Source organism: Pinus tabuliformis, chromosome 1_1 (assembly GCF_031772625.1).
Source record: "Pinus tabuliformis cultivar Carrire ecotype Pingquan chromosome 1_1, CPIR1, whole genome shotgun sequence".
NCBI lineage: Eukaryota > Viridiplantae > Streptophyta > Pinopsida > Pinales > Pinaceae > Pinus > Pinus tabuliformis.
The window spans coordinates 571,653,596-571,671,753 of record NC_142297.1 but is presented as its reverse complement, the minus strand read 5'-3'; the positions used below and the strand labels follow the sequence as shown (position 1 = coordinate 571,671,753).

At 39.9% G+C, this 18,158-nt stretch overlaps 1 protein-coding gene across 1 annotated transcript; it reads left to right on the top strand.

Annotated features, from left to right (window-relative positions):
* The first annotated feature begins 8,579 nt into the window (after nucleotides 1-8,579).
* On the top strand, nucleotides 8,580-8,981 carry LOC149214463 (uncharacterized). The gene has a single exon (XM_089389401.1). It carries the CDS (start codon nucleotides 8,580-8,582, stop codon nucleotides 8,979-8,981), a length of 402 nt encoding a protein of 133 aa, XP_089245527.1.
* The last annotated feature ends 9,177 nt before the right edge of the window (nucleotides 8,982-18,158 follow it).

The following is an 18,158-nucleotide window of genomic DNA, read 5'->3' as shown; positions in this document are numbered from 1 at the left end:
AACCATGTCGATATAGGGGATTATTTTTGGTCGTGCGGCTATTCAGTGCAGAAATGAGCACGCAAGCTCAGTTATGGAAGCATCAGAGGAATCGCGCCCATCAACTGTAATCATTGTCTCAAGAATCCTTGGTTGTTCTTCCTCCAATAACTAATACATATCCTCCCATGTAGATGTCCCTGCTTCCTTATTACATGTAGTATCCGTGAACAGAGGAGTCATTTCTGACTTCTCAGAGGCGACTACTTTCCCTTTCTTCACCATTGCTTTTGGCATCCTGTTCTGCGGCTTTTTCCTGAAAGTTTCAAGAGGAATAATTTATCGAATAAAAATGATATTGAACGTAGGAATGAATCGATGAAGAAAACCAGTAAAGGTGATAAAGGTGTTTTATTTGAAATCATGTAAGAAGATATCAAATCATGCTAAATGACCTTTCACACACAAATGCAATTAATTCTTCATAAATTCCCACTAATGATCCATTATCTTTTAACTTGAATGTCCATAAATATTCACATCGTAAATCGGGAAACAATCTCCTAGGGTGGTGAGCCTTTAAACTGCGATAATAGCGATTTTGCGATTTGCAAAGCAATATCGCATATCGCTATGTCGCATAATTCATTTTCGTTTAACTTACCACTTTTTGAGTTTCTGCGAAATGCGAGTTGCGAAAAATAAGCGTCATCACTTGTCAGGCTTCTTTTTAACGAATAATGGACCTCCGCATGTGTTGGTGGAAAGATTAAGAGGTGGGTCCAGGTTGAGATCGCATTTCGCAATATCGGCATATAATAGGTTGAGGCTTGTGTTGTATGACTGAAATGCGATGCGATAAGGCTATTATACCATCACAATTTCGCAAATCGCAATCCTTCGGGGTAATCTCTTAAGAGAAGTCTTTTATAAACAGCAATGTTGCGATGCGAGACTTTAGCTTTTTAAAGAAGCTTTAAGGACTTTCTAACATTATGATCGTTTTTTGAATATAGATTTGCTTTTTTTATTGTTTCATTGTAGATCGTGGTGGGTTAGAAAGGTATCGTTTGTGATGCATTTCATGCTAAATGTGAAAAAGTAGCATTTTAATGGTTTTATAGGTTTTGTTTGATATCTTAATTTATTCTAAAAATAAAAGAAATACCTACATGCTAGGATTGATTTTTTGGGTATATATATTTTTTGAGAGGGTCCCCATTTATTAAAGTAATATTTTACTACTAACGTTAATAAATGGGAGGGTTTTTGACAAGCACAACACCAAGGAAATAATGAATGAGACCTAGGTTCTTCATCTCGAATTCTCTTGCAAGATCCTCTTTGCAAGATTTTACCAACTTCCCATCACCTATTAGAATTAAATCATCAACATATAATACTATAATCAAAAATTTATCTTCAACCACAATATGGTAAAGGTTTGCATCTGCTTCACTTTTGGTGAAACCCAACCTAGTGAAATAGTTTTCAATCGTGATGTACCAAGCACGGGGTGCTTGGTTTAATCCATACAACGCTTGCTTGAGTCCACACATGCAACTCTCTTTTGAAGGTCTCAAATCCTTTCAGTTGTTCAAAGTACACCTCTTCCTCAATCACCTATTTGAGGAATGTTGTCTTCACATCCATCTGATGTATCTTCCATCCCATCAGCGCTGAAAGTGCTAGAATAAATTTTATTGAAGAGTACCTTGCTACTGGAGAAAAGGTATCCTCGTAATCAATTCCCTCCACCTGAGAGAACATTTTGGCCTCAAATACGGTCTTCCATTTCTCCACACTCCCATATGCTACTTTATTTACCTTGTAAATCCATCTGGAACTCACCACTAACTTATTTGTTGGTCTTGGGACCACTTCCTAAACATTGTTTCTGATAATGGATTCATACTCTTCTAGCATGGCATCAATCCATACTGGTTGTTGTATTGCTTCCTCAAATGAGGATGGCTCAATATCTACACTCTAACTCATCAGAACCATGCAACCAGTGTACCAATCTAGTGACCTCCTCTCCCTGCACTGTGATGTGGATCCTCCCACAATATCTCTAGGATTATGTATCAATTTGTCAGCCTCTCTAGTGCACTTATTTCCATCTCTGGAAGTCTTTGCATGAGTGGGTGCTTCCACTCTCTGCTCCTCTCCATGTGGTTGTTCCACATCATCCTAAGGTTATTCCTTTGGAGCTAAAAGCTCCTCATCTGCATTTAACTGAAGCTCCCTCTCAAGGGAACATATCATGGCCATATCTTCATCGAACTTCACATCTCTATGAACCACTGTCATCCTGTGAGATGGTAGGCACACTTGATAGGTATGAGGTGTATCAGTGTACCCCACAAATATGCCCAACTTAGTTGTTGGATCTAGATTTTTCCTTGCATCCTTGGTAATATGATAGTAAACTGATGAACCAAAGATCCTGAATTGTGCCACGTCTGGTTTCTTAGCTAAAAAAATCTTCTTTTGGTGTACTCATCCCGAGAATCCGATGAGGACACCTGTTCTACACATATACAATTGTGTTCCATGATTCAACCCACAAGTGCAATGGTAGGCCCTGATCATGTAACATTGCCCATGAAACTCCCACAATACTTGTGTTCTTCCTTTCATCCAACCCATTCTATTATGGGTTATGGGGTGCTATTAACTTAAACGAATGAATTCTAATGCACAAAAATTCTTGTATTCATTCAACACATATTCTCCACTGCTATTGCTCCTCAGAGCCTTCACTTTCCTATCAATGTCTTTCTCAACAAGTGATTTAAATTTACAAATATTACATAATATCCGTGTTTGGTTATGGAGGCTATCGAGAACAGTCCACACATATCTGAGTGAACTCTTTCAAGGATCGCTTGCACTTGACTATCCTTATCATGAAAGGTGGCTTTGGTGTACTTTGTCAATGTATACCCTTTGCATGTATCTCTTTGTTCTAGTGTACCCTTGTGAAGTACTGTAAAAAAAATTTGCATGATCGTCAAATCTCTCTGGTGCAAGTGACCCAATCTTCTATGCCACAACTCACCGATGTCTCAACTCTCCACCTTCTCTACTTTTGTGCTCAAAGCATCACGGTCTTCTACATCTAATTTTAGAGTTTCTTCACCCAAACCCTAATTAGCTTCACTTGTCCTGAGGCTATGTGACGAAGGAATCCTTTCCTTTGTTGAATATCACATCGTAGCCACAGTCCTCCAACATAGCAACTGAAACCAAATTCTTTTTCAAACCCGTAACTTACATGACATATTTTAATGTGAGAGTAGAACCATACTCCCTCTGAAAAATAACAGTATCGATGTCAGTCACGTTATACCTTCCATCATCTCCCATTTTGATGTGCATCTAGAGGTTCTTCTCCTCTAAGTCACTGAAGAATTCTTTGTTGTCAGTCATATGGAATGAGGCTCCACTATCCAGATACCACACACTACCCATCACCGATGTCACCATGCAAGCGATGAGGGTGAAATCCAACTCAAATTGTGAAGCAAGAGCTTCACCTGTTGCTCCTCCTGGGGCTTCTTTCTGCCTTCTTGTGCAGACACTTTGTGGCATAGTGTCCCATCTCATGACAGTGAAAAAATTTAATCTTCAACAACTCCTTTCCACCCTAATTAGAATATTATTTGGAATGGGATGACTTCTCTTTCCCTTTCTTTGTGTTTCCTACTAAGGCACAATTATCCTCATCATCATGCTTGGATGATGATCCATCTCTAGTGTTCAGTCTAATATATTCTTTCACCAAGTTGGACCACAAATGCTCCCACTTTAGTAGCTTCTCCCTCCATTTATCGAATCTTGGTAGTTGTGCCAGCTCTTGGGAAGGCTTAGAATTGATAGGTGAACATGATCCAAAGTTACTGGACTCAGGTGGAAGCAACATCATTGCGTAGAGCTCGTAGAAACGACTCCAACACAACTTGAACGAGTGCATTTGGACTCCGAACGAATAAGAAACTGCTTGTGGAATTTTGTGACGGAATAATGTTTCACTACTTGACACTTGGTAGAAGTACAAGTTCAGCTCAGTGACAGATCTCCAGCTTCGTTACAGTGGTAATGTCTCCAATTAATTGCATGGCGAGATTTGGATATATATGGTGACATTAAAAGTGATTTTTATTATAGTGCATTAAAATTTATATTTAAAATGCATTATATAAAAACTAATATATATAGACCATATATTAAAAATATGGTGCATCATATATAAATTAAGACATGAAACCAAAGTTTAAAACCATGGCAACATAAGGTTGAACGCATATATAGTGGGAATATTACAAAATGGTTAAACGTTATTAAAGTTTCATATGGAAAGTGTATACATATTACAAATAAATGCATATAATATATGGGCACAGTACATATGGTTGAAGAACCATATAATATGCATATGTTAACGCAGCAAAGGTATTAAACGGAGTTTATGATATATTTAGCATGGTGCACGAAACCACCGCGGAGTTGGGAGCCAATTCAAAACCGCCGGAATTGTCACATGCAAATGGTTACGAAATGCCACGAGTTGAGGTCTGTTGCGGATCCACCGCTCCACCGAGACCGCAAAGGGTTCTATCATCGTGCTCACATGACAGAATCGTCGGAGTTGTAAACCGTCACAAGCCACAGGTCTATGGCTCTGTTGACCGCCAAATACATAAAGATTTGTATGTGTTGTTTTGATTGAACGGCAAATGATATGTAATCACTATGGGTTTGGGTTGTAACTATATGTTAAGTTTAGAAACCATATGAAACACACCAGAATTAAATATAGTAGATGGTTGTTATGTGCATTGCACCGAAAACCAAATGTACAGTTTTATATAGTGCGGTTCTAAATATAAGTGGGTTTATAACAATAGAGCGATATTGTTATAACAAATGTGCCATGTTTGACATTTGGGTCAGCCACAAACACTATATATTATTATGCTAGGAAGAAAAAGAGGAGAGTTGTGACATTTTGTACAACATAAAAGAATTTTTGTGTAGCTTTGGAGATTTGGAGACAGAACTTTGTAAGGTTATTCCAATAGAGAGTATTTTTCAGCGCCGTCAATTGCGCCAGATTTCTGAGGTCGAGCAGAATACAACTGGACTAGCTAGGGATCTTGTTGATGTAACTTTGATGTTTTTTTTGGACTTTGAATTTCTAATATAAAGGCATCCCCGTTGAAGACTGGGCCCGAAGATGTAGGCTTTGAGATAGCCGAACTCTGTTATCAATCTCTTGCGTCACTTTTCTTCTCATGGTTTGATGTTCTAATTTGTTGCAATATTATTATTTAGTTCTCCATGCTTATGTATTTAATGGTGTTTTTAAATCATGCATTAACACTTTCTAACTGCGAATAAATCACAATTTCAATTAAAGATCTTTTTGCATGATCATTGGTCAAGTACTTTGGTATTATGTCACCCTTCTCCATCTTGATTTTTTTGAGCTTGTCCTTCAGTGCCAGCTTTTTGTGGTCGTTGCTCTTTTGAATCAGGATTGTCAAGGCCTTCCACATTGCATATGGAGTCTCGTTACCATGGAGGTTCGAGATAATATGATCTCGAACTCCTTCTAGAATAATCCTTCTCGCCTTTGCAACACATCTCCACTCTACCATATCTTGAGCATCAGTTGTTGGAGGCTTAGGAATATCTTTGTCTATGAATTCCTTAAACTCATTTCCAACATTGCCTCCATCCTGTCCTTCCAAGCAATATAGTTTGAACTACCCTCAAGGGCATATTCGAGTCTCAATCCATAGAACAACATCCTTCTGATTCTTAAGAATGATACTGCAAATTCGATTTCACCTGCAAAATACAAACTCGTATTCTCCTCTTCTAGAGTGATTTATTCTCTAATACCATGTAGAAATTCCTTGCAGATTCAAACTACTAATTGTAATTTGCTAAAACAATAAACTTGAATCTACTCTACTCGTTAGTCGAAACAATTAAATGATCGTGAAATCACGAAGCATGCAAGAGAAAGAATTCAATCAGCACATTACATAATGATTTCCTAGGGAAAGCCACGGTTGAAAATCCTTGTTATATGTATATTGCATTAGTCATAAAATATGAGAAGATTACAATGCTTTTCTCAAGCTCGAATAACCTTTGCACTATCTCTATCTGCGTCACAGCTTTTTAAACAAGCCCAGGAAAATACTTAACCAAATTTTTTCTTGCCCAAGTCTGTATTTTCCTGTGTTGTTTCCTTGGGAATTAGCCCCCTATTAATTAGGAAAATTCCTCAATATGAATTGCGCAATCCTCATAGGCCTTTCTTTGATTGCATGCACCACTTGTACAATTCAGATGACTATACATTGTCCCTGAACTCCAATCTCAACTGGGCAACTCGCAAATCTGACATGCATGAGTTATTTATGAGTGAATCATCAGTTAATTGGTTGAACACATGAAGCAACACACCATTGTCTCACTTCCTACTATTTCCTCCATCAGTTGGAACTATTTCAACTGAATTTAACTCAGTTAAACTAAATTAATTAATTACAACTCAAAATAAACTCAACGAGGGATCCTATAATGTAGGAGACACTCTACATGACTCAAGTTAGGCCCTCAACTTGAATTAACTGAGCCAACTAAGTCAATTTAATTTAGTTAACTAATACAAGTTGTCATGTGATGTGGAATTATAATTTTATTCCTAAATTAATTCAAGTATAAAATTAAATTAGGATTTTCTTGTTGCATTTTCAACAGATGTCTAGCATACATTACATCTGAAAGGAACCACTCACTCTTCCTCTCGCTCTCCTCTCTCCCTCACCCTCTCTCTTTCTCTCTCTCAAGTCCTTTCTCTCTTCTTTCTTCTCTCTCCCTTTATGTCCCACGTCCCTATGTCTCACCCCTCTCTCTCTCTATTCTTCCCTCCCTCTCTCTCCCCCTTCAACTCCATGTGTCTCTCCCTCCCTCTCTCCTTCTCTCTTATACAAAATATTTTTAGTAGTCGTGAGGATAGAGGGTTTAACTATATCTCAAAAACAATTATAATCATTTTTTATTTTATATTTAATTTAAAAAAAATGTTATAAAATTAAATTATTTTGATTGTGAAGTGGGTCATAGTTTTTTGGCACCTCATATTGATAATTCATGGTATTGTCCCATGATATTCTAACAAAGCCTATTTACAAGTTAATAATATCCATGGTAAAGTGGGGGTAAATATCCATTGTTAAAAATCTTGTTACATTGTAATTATTAAGTTTTTTATGTGCTTATTAATTAAATTTAAATATGGTTTTTGGGCATCTAGTATTGATAAGCCATGGTATTGGCCCATGGTACTGTAACAAGGTCTCTTTACAAGTTAATAATATCCATTGTAAAGTGGAGGTGAATATGCATGGATAAAAATATTTATATATTGTAAGTTTATTGTAAGTATTAAGTTTTTATGTGCTTATTAATTAAATTTAAATATGGTTATGAAATCATTACATTTTACATTTATACATGTTTATATTTGAATATGTGGCTGACACTTAATTTTGTTTTGTTTTATTTTTCCCACGTAATGCTCACAAACTTACTTTTGAGATATATTTAAATATCTTGAAGATATTCCTGAGAGAGGAGAGAGGGAGGGAATAACAAAGACATAGAGAGATAGAGGTGGAGAGAGAGGGAGATCGGGGGCAGACATAAGGAGGTGGGGAAAAAAGGGAGAGAGAGGACTTGAGAGAGAGTGAGGGAGAGAGGAGAGTGAGAGCGAAGAGTGAGAGGTTATTTTTAGATGTAAAGTATATAATTTATTTGAGCCTTGAGGAATCCAAGCCTCAAGAAAAGTGACATGATTACCAGTAGCAAGAGTTGTACAAAGACTACATGAACACATCGTGATATACAAGTGGAAAATTAAGTTTATGATGCCATGTAACAATGCAGTGAGTGCGAGATTCGGACTTCGCTACGACTACTGACCTAGCCGCCGCTCTGCATCCCTTTGGCTCGGCTCTGGTTGCTTCGGCGGGCTCCGCAGCCTCTTGGGGCCTGCGATCCGGTCCTCCTGCTGTGCGGAGTTTCCCTGTGCGGCGCCCTGGTCTTCCTGCGCGACATTCTGAGTATCCGCTTGAGCTGCTGGGCTCCTTTCCGCTCTTTCTTCTGAGATGACTTGAGGGGTCCAGATTTGATAGCTGATTGTTGTTGTAATGGAGCCACCCGCTCCTCCTCCCCCTTCTGATGCTGAAGCTTTTCTCAAACTCCTGGAATCCCTTCCGAAGAAGAAAGTTTCGGAGGCTGCGAAGTTCGTGAAACGTTTGGATGACATCCCTGAGATTTCGCTCCCCCCTGAGGGTCCGATCTAGGTAGCCCTTTCTCTGGCTGAGAGAGCATTGGTTGGTCAGTTCACGGGCCTCTGGCCCTCCCCTAAATCCACGGAGAGCTGGGTTGCCAGGAATTGGGCTCCGTTGATCAAAAATGGCGTCACCTCGTATTTTCTAGGGAAGGGATTCTTTATGTTTGAATTCTCAGACAAGGAAGATAAGGATCTGATATTCTGAAACGGTCCCTACTTCATGGGTCCTCAGGGTTTATACCTCAACAAGTGGACGCCAGATTTTGATCCATCAGTTGACGTTCCCACAGTCGTTCCTGTGTGGGTTAGGCTACCCAATCTGCCAGTGCATTGTTGGAATTGGGAGTCCCTAAAGCATATTGGAAACACATTGGGCAAGTTCATCGACCGAGCAAATAACAAAGATCAACATGACTATGCTAGAATCTGCGTTCAAGTTGACCTGGAGGTTGTCTTGCCCGAGGAAGTAAAGATCAGGGTTGGAAGTTGGACTCACGTTCAAAAGCTGGATTATGAGCAGCTTCCATTCAAATGCATGAAATGCCAGGTTTATGGGCATTTTGCTCGAAACTGTCCAAAGAATAGTGAAATGGAGAAAGGCAAGGATGAAGGATGGACTTAGGTTAAAAGGTCCAAAAACTCCCATAAATCCACTCAAACGAGTAATACAAATGGCATTGGCCCTCAGGCAGCCCCTAGAAACCAAACCTCCAACATGGAAGAGAAAGGAAACAAATTCGCTCAGTTAAGCTCAGCGATAGAAGACATCCAAGAACCAGAGCTGCAGAAGGAAGGATCGACCCCCAAGGAGTCCCCCTCGGGACCAAAACAAGTGGAAAACAATGAGGACAGAACAAAAGAGATCCACATCGAAGAGACAGAGGATGTGCAAGGCTTAGAGGAATTAGAAGAAGAAGGCGAAATAGGTGCTTCGCAGACCTCGGCCAGAAGATCACTAAGAGGTTGAAAATCAGCTCGAGAAAAAAGAGAGCAAGAGACTTACAAAGATAAAATCCAGGGAAGTCAACCAACCCTCGAGAAACTGTTGGCAAATACTTCGAAGAATAACAGAAATCAGTCTCAGAGCTCTAGGGGAGCTCACCATCGAAAATGCAAGTGATGAAGATCATCTCCCGGAACTGTAGGGGTATGGGGAGCAGAACTAAAGAAGAAGCCACAAGATGCTTGATAAGAACAGAATCTCTCGATCTACTCCTCTTCCAGGAGACTAAAATGGAGGACTATGCCTTCCTCCAGATCGGAAAAAAGTTGTGGAAGAAAAGCGAAGGACAAGTTGTCTTAGCTCGAGGCGCTTTAGGTGGACTGGGCACTATTTGGAATGTAAACAAATTCAAAAAGATCAGAGAAGTAAAAAACACCCACTGGTTGTACACAAAGCTGCAGCACTTAGAATCAGGTATGATACTCTCCCTCTTTAATGTGTATGCCCCTGTCAGCGCAGGAGAGAAAAAGCTCTGCTGGGACTCCATCAGAAGTCTGGCAGATTCTGAAGAACTGGCTAATATAATTATAGCAGGGGATTTTAATCTCACCTTATCCCTATCAGAAAAATGTGGAGGTAGCACTGTTAGGGACCAGGCACGGAAATGGGTCGAAGACTTGCTCCAAGACTGGGACATGATAGACATAAAGCCATCGTCCGGGAAATACACATGGACAAACAAAAGAATCGACCTGGGACATATCGCTACAAGGTTAGACAGATTCCTTGTTCAAAGTTCTTTTCTTCTTCATGGTCTAGAGTCTAGAATGCATATTCTTCCTTGTTGTGCTTCCAATCATCGCCCCATTAAACTGGAACTGCTGGCTCATATGGACCAAGGTCCCATTCCATTTAAATTCAACTCCCATTGGGTTAAGGAAAATTCATTCCTACCTCTGATAAAAGAAACCTGGTAGCTTCCAGTCAAAGGCTCTGCCTTCTTCGTATGGGAGGAGAAACTTAGGAGAGTTAAAGCTGTTCTAAAATCTTGGGTTAAAAGCTTACCAAATCCTACTGTGGAAAGAAAAATTATTCAGGAAAGACTTGAGATGCATCACCAGGTTTCGGAAAATGCCGAGATCACAAAAGAAACTCTTGACAAGGAGGTTAATTTACAGCACATGCTCCTTAAGGCCAGCTTGGCAGAGGAAGAGTATTGGAGACTGAAATCCCGCAGTCTCTGGCTCAAGGCGGGAGACAGAAACACTTCTTTCATCCGTAAGCAAGCTCAGGCCCGTAAATGTCTCAACTCCATCTCTGAAATCAAAGTAGAGGCCAACACGCACAGAGATATTTGAAGCATAAAGAACGCTGCCTTCACTCATTTCAAAAATCTCTACAATGAAGAAGAGGCCTTGGGACATGTTTCTACCCTTGTGAACGAGGTGCCCTCCTTGATTACTGCCAGTAAGAATCAATTCCTGGAAGCAGAGATCTCTAACAATGAAATAAAAAGCACCCTCTTCGCCATGGAACCGGACAAGGCCCCGGGTCCCGACGGTTTCACTGCCAAGTTCCTGCAGTCCTGCTGGCAGATTGTGGAGAAAGATCTAAGTAGAATGATTCGAAAATCTCAGGAATGCCAGAAAATTGGGGGAAGCACAAACTCAGCCTTTCTGGCCCTCATTCCCAAGGATAAAGGAGCCAACAACTTTAGTCGGTTCCATCCTATCTCCCTTTGTAACATAGGCTATAAGCTGATAACGAAAGTTATAGCCAACAGATTAAAAACCATTCTCCCAGACATCATTCCTGTGAATCAGGCAGGTTTTATACATGGAAGACAGATTGTGCATAACTTTATCCTGGTCCAAGAGGCGATTCACTCCAGTATGGCTCGCAAAGAGAAAGGCATGGTTGTCAAGTTAGATCTTGAAAACGCATTCCACAGAGTGAGGCATAGCTTTCTGACGGAGGTCCTGCGCAAATTTGGGTTTGGATCCAAATTTATCAACTAGATTAATGCTTGCATCAGTGAGCCATGGATAGCTCCTCTGGTGAATGGAAGGGCCACAGTTCTTCAAAGCTTCTCGTGGATTGAGGAAAGGGTGCCCCCTATCCCCTTTTCTCTTTGTCCTTCAAGCTTCTGTCCTTAGCTTCCTTCTGAATAAAAAGCAACAAAATCAAGAATTAATGGGCCTGAACATTGCGAGAGGAGTTAACAACATAAATGATGCACTATTCGCGGATGATTCCCTCTTGCTGGGTGTTGCCTCTGTGTCCTCAGCTAAAAGATTCAAAGATGTGGTTGATGAGTTTTGTGAAGACTCAGGAAGCAGCCTCAATAAAGGCAAATGCCACATCTACTGCTGGAATACTCCCGCTTCCGCACTGCAAGCCATCTCCAGTTGCTTAGGTTTCGCGACCTCCTCATCATGGTCTTCTTTCAAGTATCTGGGACTCCCTATTTTCCAAAAAAGAGCTGTCAACAGAGATTGGTTACCCCTGCTGGAAAATTTTGAATCTAAGATTCATTCCTGGGGATTTAACTGGCTTAATCTGGCAGGCAAGTCAGTGCTTATAAAAGCAGTCCTAAACAACCTCCCCATCTATCAGTTTGCAATGATGTTGGCTCCAGTTGGAATTATGAAGAAAATGGAGGATCATAGAAGAAAATTCTTTTGGAAAGGTGGGAAAGCAAATGAAAATAAAATCCCTTTAGTAAGCTGGTCTAAAATCTCACTGCCCATACTAGAAGGTGGACTGAATTTTAAGAATATTTGCACACAGAACATCGCGTTGGGAGCAAAGCTGATCTGGAGGATTATTGCCCCAAATCCAGGGTGGGCTCAGATTGCCTTGTGGAAAAAATACTTTCGTGGGTAGAGGAAAAGGTGCCTGGATCATCCCATAGCAAACTCTGGCTCGTTAATCCAAAAGATCTGTGCAAAATCTTCCTCTTTAATTAGCCAACATGCACATTGGATCCCCGGTAATGGCAAACAAATCAGAATCTGGGAGGACCGTATAATGGGTTGTGATCCTCTGGCTGATGATCATTCCCTGACATTGTTGAAAGATTGGATGTACAGAGCAGGTTATATCACTCTGTGGGATATTTCCAACTGGGAGAATGGGAACTGGCACAGCTGGATCAACATTGAGGTGCCTCAGGTTCTGTCAAATGAATATGCAACCCTCATAGAACTCTTAAATGGCAAGGCTCCTTTGAACAGCAGGAAGCTTGATTCCCATGGCTGGGGCCCGATCCCTGGGCGATACTCTGTTTCTCAGGGCTACAGGCAGATCCTTGCACATCCCCACGTTCCCCCAAACCCGAAACCATGGAAAGGAGTTTGGTCTCAGTACTCGATTCCTAAAATCGACTATTTCTGCTGGCTCCTATGCCATCAGAGAATCCTGACTGATGATAGATTAAAGAAAAGAGGCTATCTTGGCCCCTCTCGATGCGCACTGTGCGGAGATAACACAAAAATTGCTGCTCATCTGATGCTCAATTGCAAATTCATATCAGATCTCTGGAAAGAGGCCTTAGGCCCTTGGAGTTTAGATTTCGTCCTCCCCAACAGCATCCCCAAACTGTTCTTGAACTGGATGCGTTCGTATCCAGGAGGTTCTCCTCAGAATGCGCATGTCAAAGCAGCCTGGTGCATCCTTCCTAAATTAATATGCTGGCACACCTGGCTTGAAAGGAACCAGAGGATTTTCAGAGATAAGAAAAGAGACAGCAGGCTTGTTTGGGTCAAAATCAAAAGTCAGTTAAAGGAGTGTGTCGGCGATCAGCTGGATGGGGTAGGCCTGAGAGACCATGATGCAGCCTGGAGTGATACTCTAGACCTCCGCTTCATTGAAATTGCCAGGTCTCCCGTGCCTCTTAAAGAATGGCAAATTAGACTTAATGCTTCAGACTTCTTGGCTCTTTTCACAAAGCAGGTTCACAGCATTCTCTTCTTTGATGGGGCAGCTAAGGGTAATCTGGGCACTTCCAGAGCTGGTGGAGTTGTTAAGAGAGCTGATGGTAGAACTGTCCTTAGATATTCCTGGGGAGTGGGCTACAATACAAGCATCCAAGTTGAAGCCCTGGCCCTTCTCCAAGGTCTGAAGCAACTTAAAACTCTCAGTATAAATGATGCAATATTGATGGGAGACTCTCAGTCTATCATACAAACCATTGTAGACAGCTCCTCCCCTTCAGATTTAAGACTGTCCAGATTGATAATCAGAATAAGAACTCTGTCAAATTCCTTTCAGAGCTTGAAATTTTACCATGTCAAGAGAGAAAATAACAAAGACACTGACGTTGAAGCAAATAAAGTTGTGCTCCTCCCCCCGGAGTCATTCTCAGAGATGGAGAAGAAGGCTGGGATTCCATTCCTTAATAGGCAGGTGATCTATGTTTTATTGTCTTATACTGGAGCAGTTTATCTGTTTGTTTAAAATGGGAAAGATAGAGGCGGTTGCCTGAAAAATAGTTTGTAGAAACCTCTGGCGTAGTAAAGAAAAAGTCACTCCAATCCTGGCCAAGGAGATCTCTGGAATATGGTCAGCAGTTTGTAATTAGTATTGCGGCATTTTGGCCAAAAATTAATATAGCACTCTAACCGTTTCTGTAAAAAAAAACAATGCAGTGAGTGCAGAATAGTGTATATGATGAATGGTTTGGTGGTAAATTATAAGCGACTTCAAAGCCGGAATAAATAACATTTATCTTGCTTATCATTTTTTAATGTGTTATGTATTTATGATAAAACTAAAAGCTAACAATCTTATTTGTTTATGTAAACCACCCTAGATCCATCTTAACTCTTGATCTACCAAGCATCAAGAGGGATCAAATCTTTTGGGGTGTAAACCTCTTTTAGAGTGCAAAAAAGTTTGATATCTCTCAGGGTTTGGTAGATATACGCTGGTTAATATTATTAATGTAAGAATATTGTTGAAGTGAATATTATAATTATTGACTAATATTAGGTAAAGGGAAAAGTCCTAATAAAAAAGTTAATTAATAATAATATTATAGTGTTATTATAACGTTATTTTAGAATAATTTGTTATTAGTATTATATTGAGATATCGAAATCGTTATTTATATAATGTTAAAAACAATATTGTCATGTTATTACTAATAGGTTATTATTAATATGATAATGAAAAAAAATGTTATTAACAATATTATGTTATTTAATATTATTTAAAATGAAAGGAAGGAACAGTGACTAATATTATTAAGCTAGGAATATTGTTGAAGTGGCTTTATTAATAATATTATAATTATTAATTAATATTGGGTAAAAGGAAGAGTCTTAATTAATAATTAATATTATAGTGTTATTATAACATTATTTTAGAATAATATGTTATTATTATTATTATGATATATGGAAATTGTTATTAATATAATATTATTAAAAACAATATTATTATTATCATTTTTTGTTTGTTAGGTAATGTAAGTTTTCAGATGACCGACACATCTAACTTGTGGCTTGAGTAGCTATAACCTAGGGGCACCTAAATGATCAAAATCACTTGGGAATGCACCCAACCTGAGCCACAACAGCCCTTATCATGGCTAATTTTTTTCCCACAAGGTTTCGAACCAATGACCTTTTCACCACAGAGTGCCTTAACGGAACACCCTATCATTATCTATTCTACGCTCGGTGGGCTATATTTTTTTCACTTATGTGCGGCTCACGTACGCCAGAGTTTGGTGGTCGTTATGTCCACAGAAACTATCTAGGAAAATCCACCCGAAGGGATCACTTCCTGCCAGCTCATTAGCATAACATAACCCTGAGAGTGTCAAGGAGAATTGACATTGTGACCTCCCATTAGCAAGGTGCTTTAACAATGGGAACTCAACCAATTAAGCTAAACCTCGGGGCTTGCAGGTGGGTTATATTATTATTATTATTATTTAAGTGGGTCACAGACCTAGGAGATCGATGACCATTACATCCACATAATATTTGTATCAGGGAAGTCTACTTCAAGGGATCACTTCCTGCCGACTAGACCACGGAGCTTGACCCTAAGAGTGTTGAAAGAATTGAACTTGTGATGTCTCAATAGCAAAGGTTCTTTAACGACAGATACTCGACCAATTGAGCTAACCCTTAAGGCTTTTGTTATGATTATTATTATTAATCCATAAACTATTATTAATAATGGGTATACATATAATTATTAAGGATGAAAAATTATAATTAATAGGGTGTTGTAGCCGCTACAACACCACCCAAATTTTTGGGCATATTCAAAATTTTGGGTACCCCGCCACTCACCCCGAGCTTCTAGGGTTTTTTGATAGGACCCCAACCAGTTGCTCTCCCAACAACCTTACCTATCCACCCCCTTTGGTGTGCCCACTCGTGTTTCATGCATAGAATTCACGCATCATGTTTCATCTCAGATGTAGGCCTTATAATCGCATTAGGGTTTCTATGGTTAATGGCTTCATTGATGCGTTAAGAGTCTCTTTTGATTTTAAAACTCATCTTCGCATGATACGCATCGCGATCAATGGATGTCCTATAGTTGAAAAAGCATGTGTTCAAGGTGGCTTCCTGTAAGAGTGACAATATTAGGGTTTATGAGAAACCCTATATTGTCAAAAGAGTGACCCCCTCCCTATTGTCACCATATCCGCATGCCTCTAGGGGTGTGCTCCCATCGGTATCACATGGCATCATCGCGGGAGTCATAGTAGAATGTTTTCCTCGGGTCCTTGGCCAATCCTTCACCTCAGTTTGTGCGTTAGGGTCTGTGGTAATTATATATTTCCCTTGCATCCTTATAACTCTGGAATATGTGATTGAAGGTCCAGCCCTGTTTTGAATCATTCCTCACCCTCAAATGCGTATTAACAAGATATTTCTAGGTGTTTATCCTATGAGCAAGAGATTACCTTGGGCCTCATATAATACCATGATCACTTATAATTAGTAAGCTCGTTAAGGTTATTGAATGTTGATATGATTTCCAAATGAAAGCATAATTCACTCAACCATACAATGTATGACACCTTAAATTGGGATACTTGGGATGCATGTTCTGTTAATGAGTTATTTCCATTATTTTCATTAAGTTCCATGCTTCCACGTGCAAATGTATACATGTATATGTTGTTTGGGTAAAGTGATTGGTTTGTTTCACCTTCTCTGCAAGGATCAAGGGGAGGTGGCTTGGGCACATATCCAACGAGGCAACTGTTTGCCAAAAAACTAATGTTAAATGCGGACGTGAAGGGTTTCTAACATAAGTTGCGGGTTGGAAAGATAGTTCCATATAAGATCTAGGAATCGGTCATAACACACCAAAGGAACAACATCAAAAGGTGGACATATGTACGTGAGGCACAATAGCAGACAAATAGGCTTGTCTCACGATCAGGAAACATATTGATAATGAACATCCTAGGGTTTCCCAATAACCCTCAATACTCTCCTCATGTCTTCTTTCTGGGACCGTGTGAATGTTGCTCATCATAATTCCAACAATCATGCTGAGATGAATTAGGAATGTAACAGTCATTGAGTGAGCTCAAGAATCATGAAGGGAAGTTCAAGAGTCATGAGGGGAGGTCAAGGGTCATGGGAATTAAGTGGGGCATTAAATGGAATGGGCATGGGTGCACACCCACCAATGAAATATCTACACTAAACAATACCTTTCTTTTTGAGTCAATGTGTTCTTCATTTGTTTCAAGAATTGGCAGCTTCGTCAAAGTGCGTTAACTGCAGGCTGGTGCCCCTCTGGGCTTTACGAGTGATTCCAGAAGAAAGGAAGTGCTTTTTGTGGCTTGTGCCTAAGGCGAGTACCCAAGGCTAGGCAGTGTCTCAAAAAGATAGATAGATGAATAGAGGCATGAAAGTATGACCCAAAGGCAAGATAAGGCAGTAAAGAATATTGGAAACAAAACTAGTTGAGCTTCATGTCATTATTTCCAAAGCACGGTATCATTTTATGACTCTGAAGACAAGCTAAAAGTCTAAAGGCCTTTCAACAATCAATATCAACCTTGGATCATTGTAAAATGAGTTGGAAATCACAAATCAATGTTATATTAAAGTAGAGGCTTTGATATATATGTATATCCAACGAGATGTCAAAGCAGAACACTATGATGCTCACATTTTCAGGCCTCGCATACATTAGCATTGCGTTAGAGTGGCACTTTTCAAAGAACATAAATATTATGTGTATACATGAATTGGTAGCCTCAAAGGCACCCACGACAATCATGAATAAAGTGATTTTGGATCATCGAAGGCACACCTAGCGATATCGCATGGAGAATATGCTACGCCAGTATAGTATTGGGGTCATGTTACAAGGAGACATTTCGCCGAGTGCATTGCCCATATTATGTTGAGGTGTCTATACTGAAAAGTGCCAGTGGTTAAACTATGCAGTGAGAAAACCATATAAAGAAGGCATGTGCTAGAATCATGCCCACACCAACCCATAAGGAACAAAGAGCCATGGACGCATAAACATTGGCAAGGCATTTAGAAATCGAGGACAAGCAAGTGCGATGCATTTGACAAGGGGATGGACAACGCAGACTGTTTTAGGCTGCCATCGGAGGCGCGGGTCGAAGAGAATATTTCGAGCCCAACTTGGGTGTTTAGATGCTAGGTGGAAGTAATACCATGAGCATGGCGAAAGGGTCATATATTCCTTACGTGAAGTGGTTGTATCTTTTTCCAAAATGAACTATGAGAGAGTACCCTAAAATAATCAATGTTAATATGAAAAGGCGTTGAGGGCTACTTAGTAGCATTTAGCTCAAGCCCACATAAAATGATCAGCAAATCCATAGATCCCTTG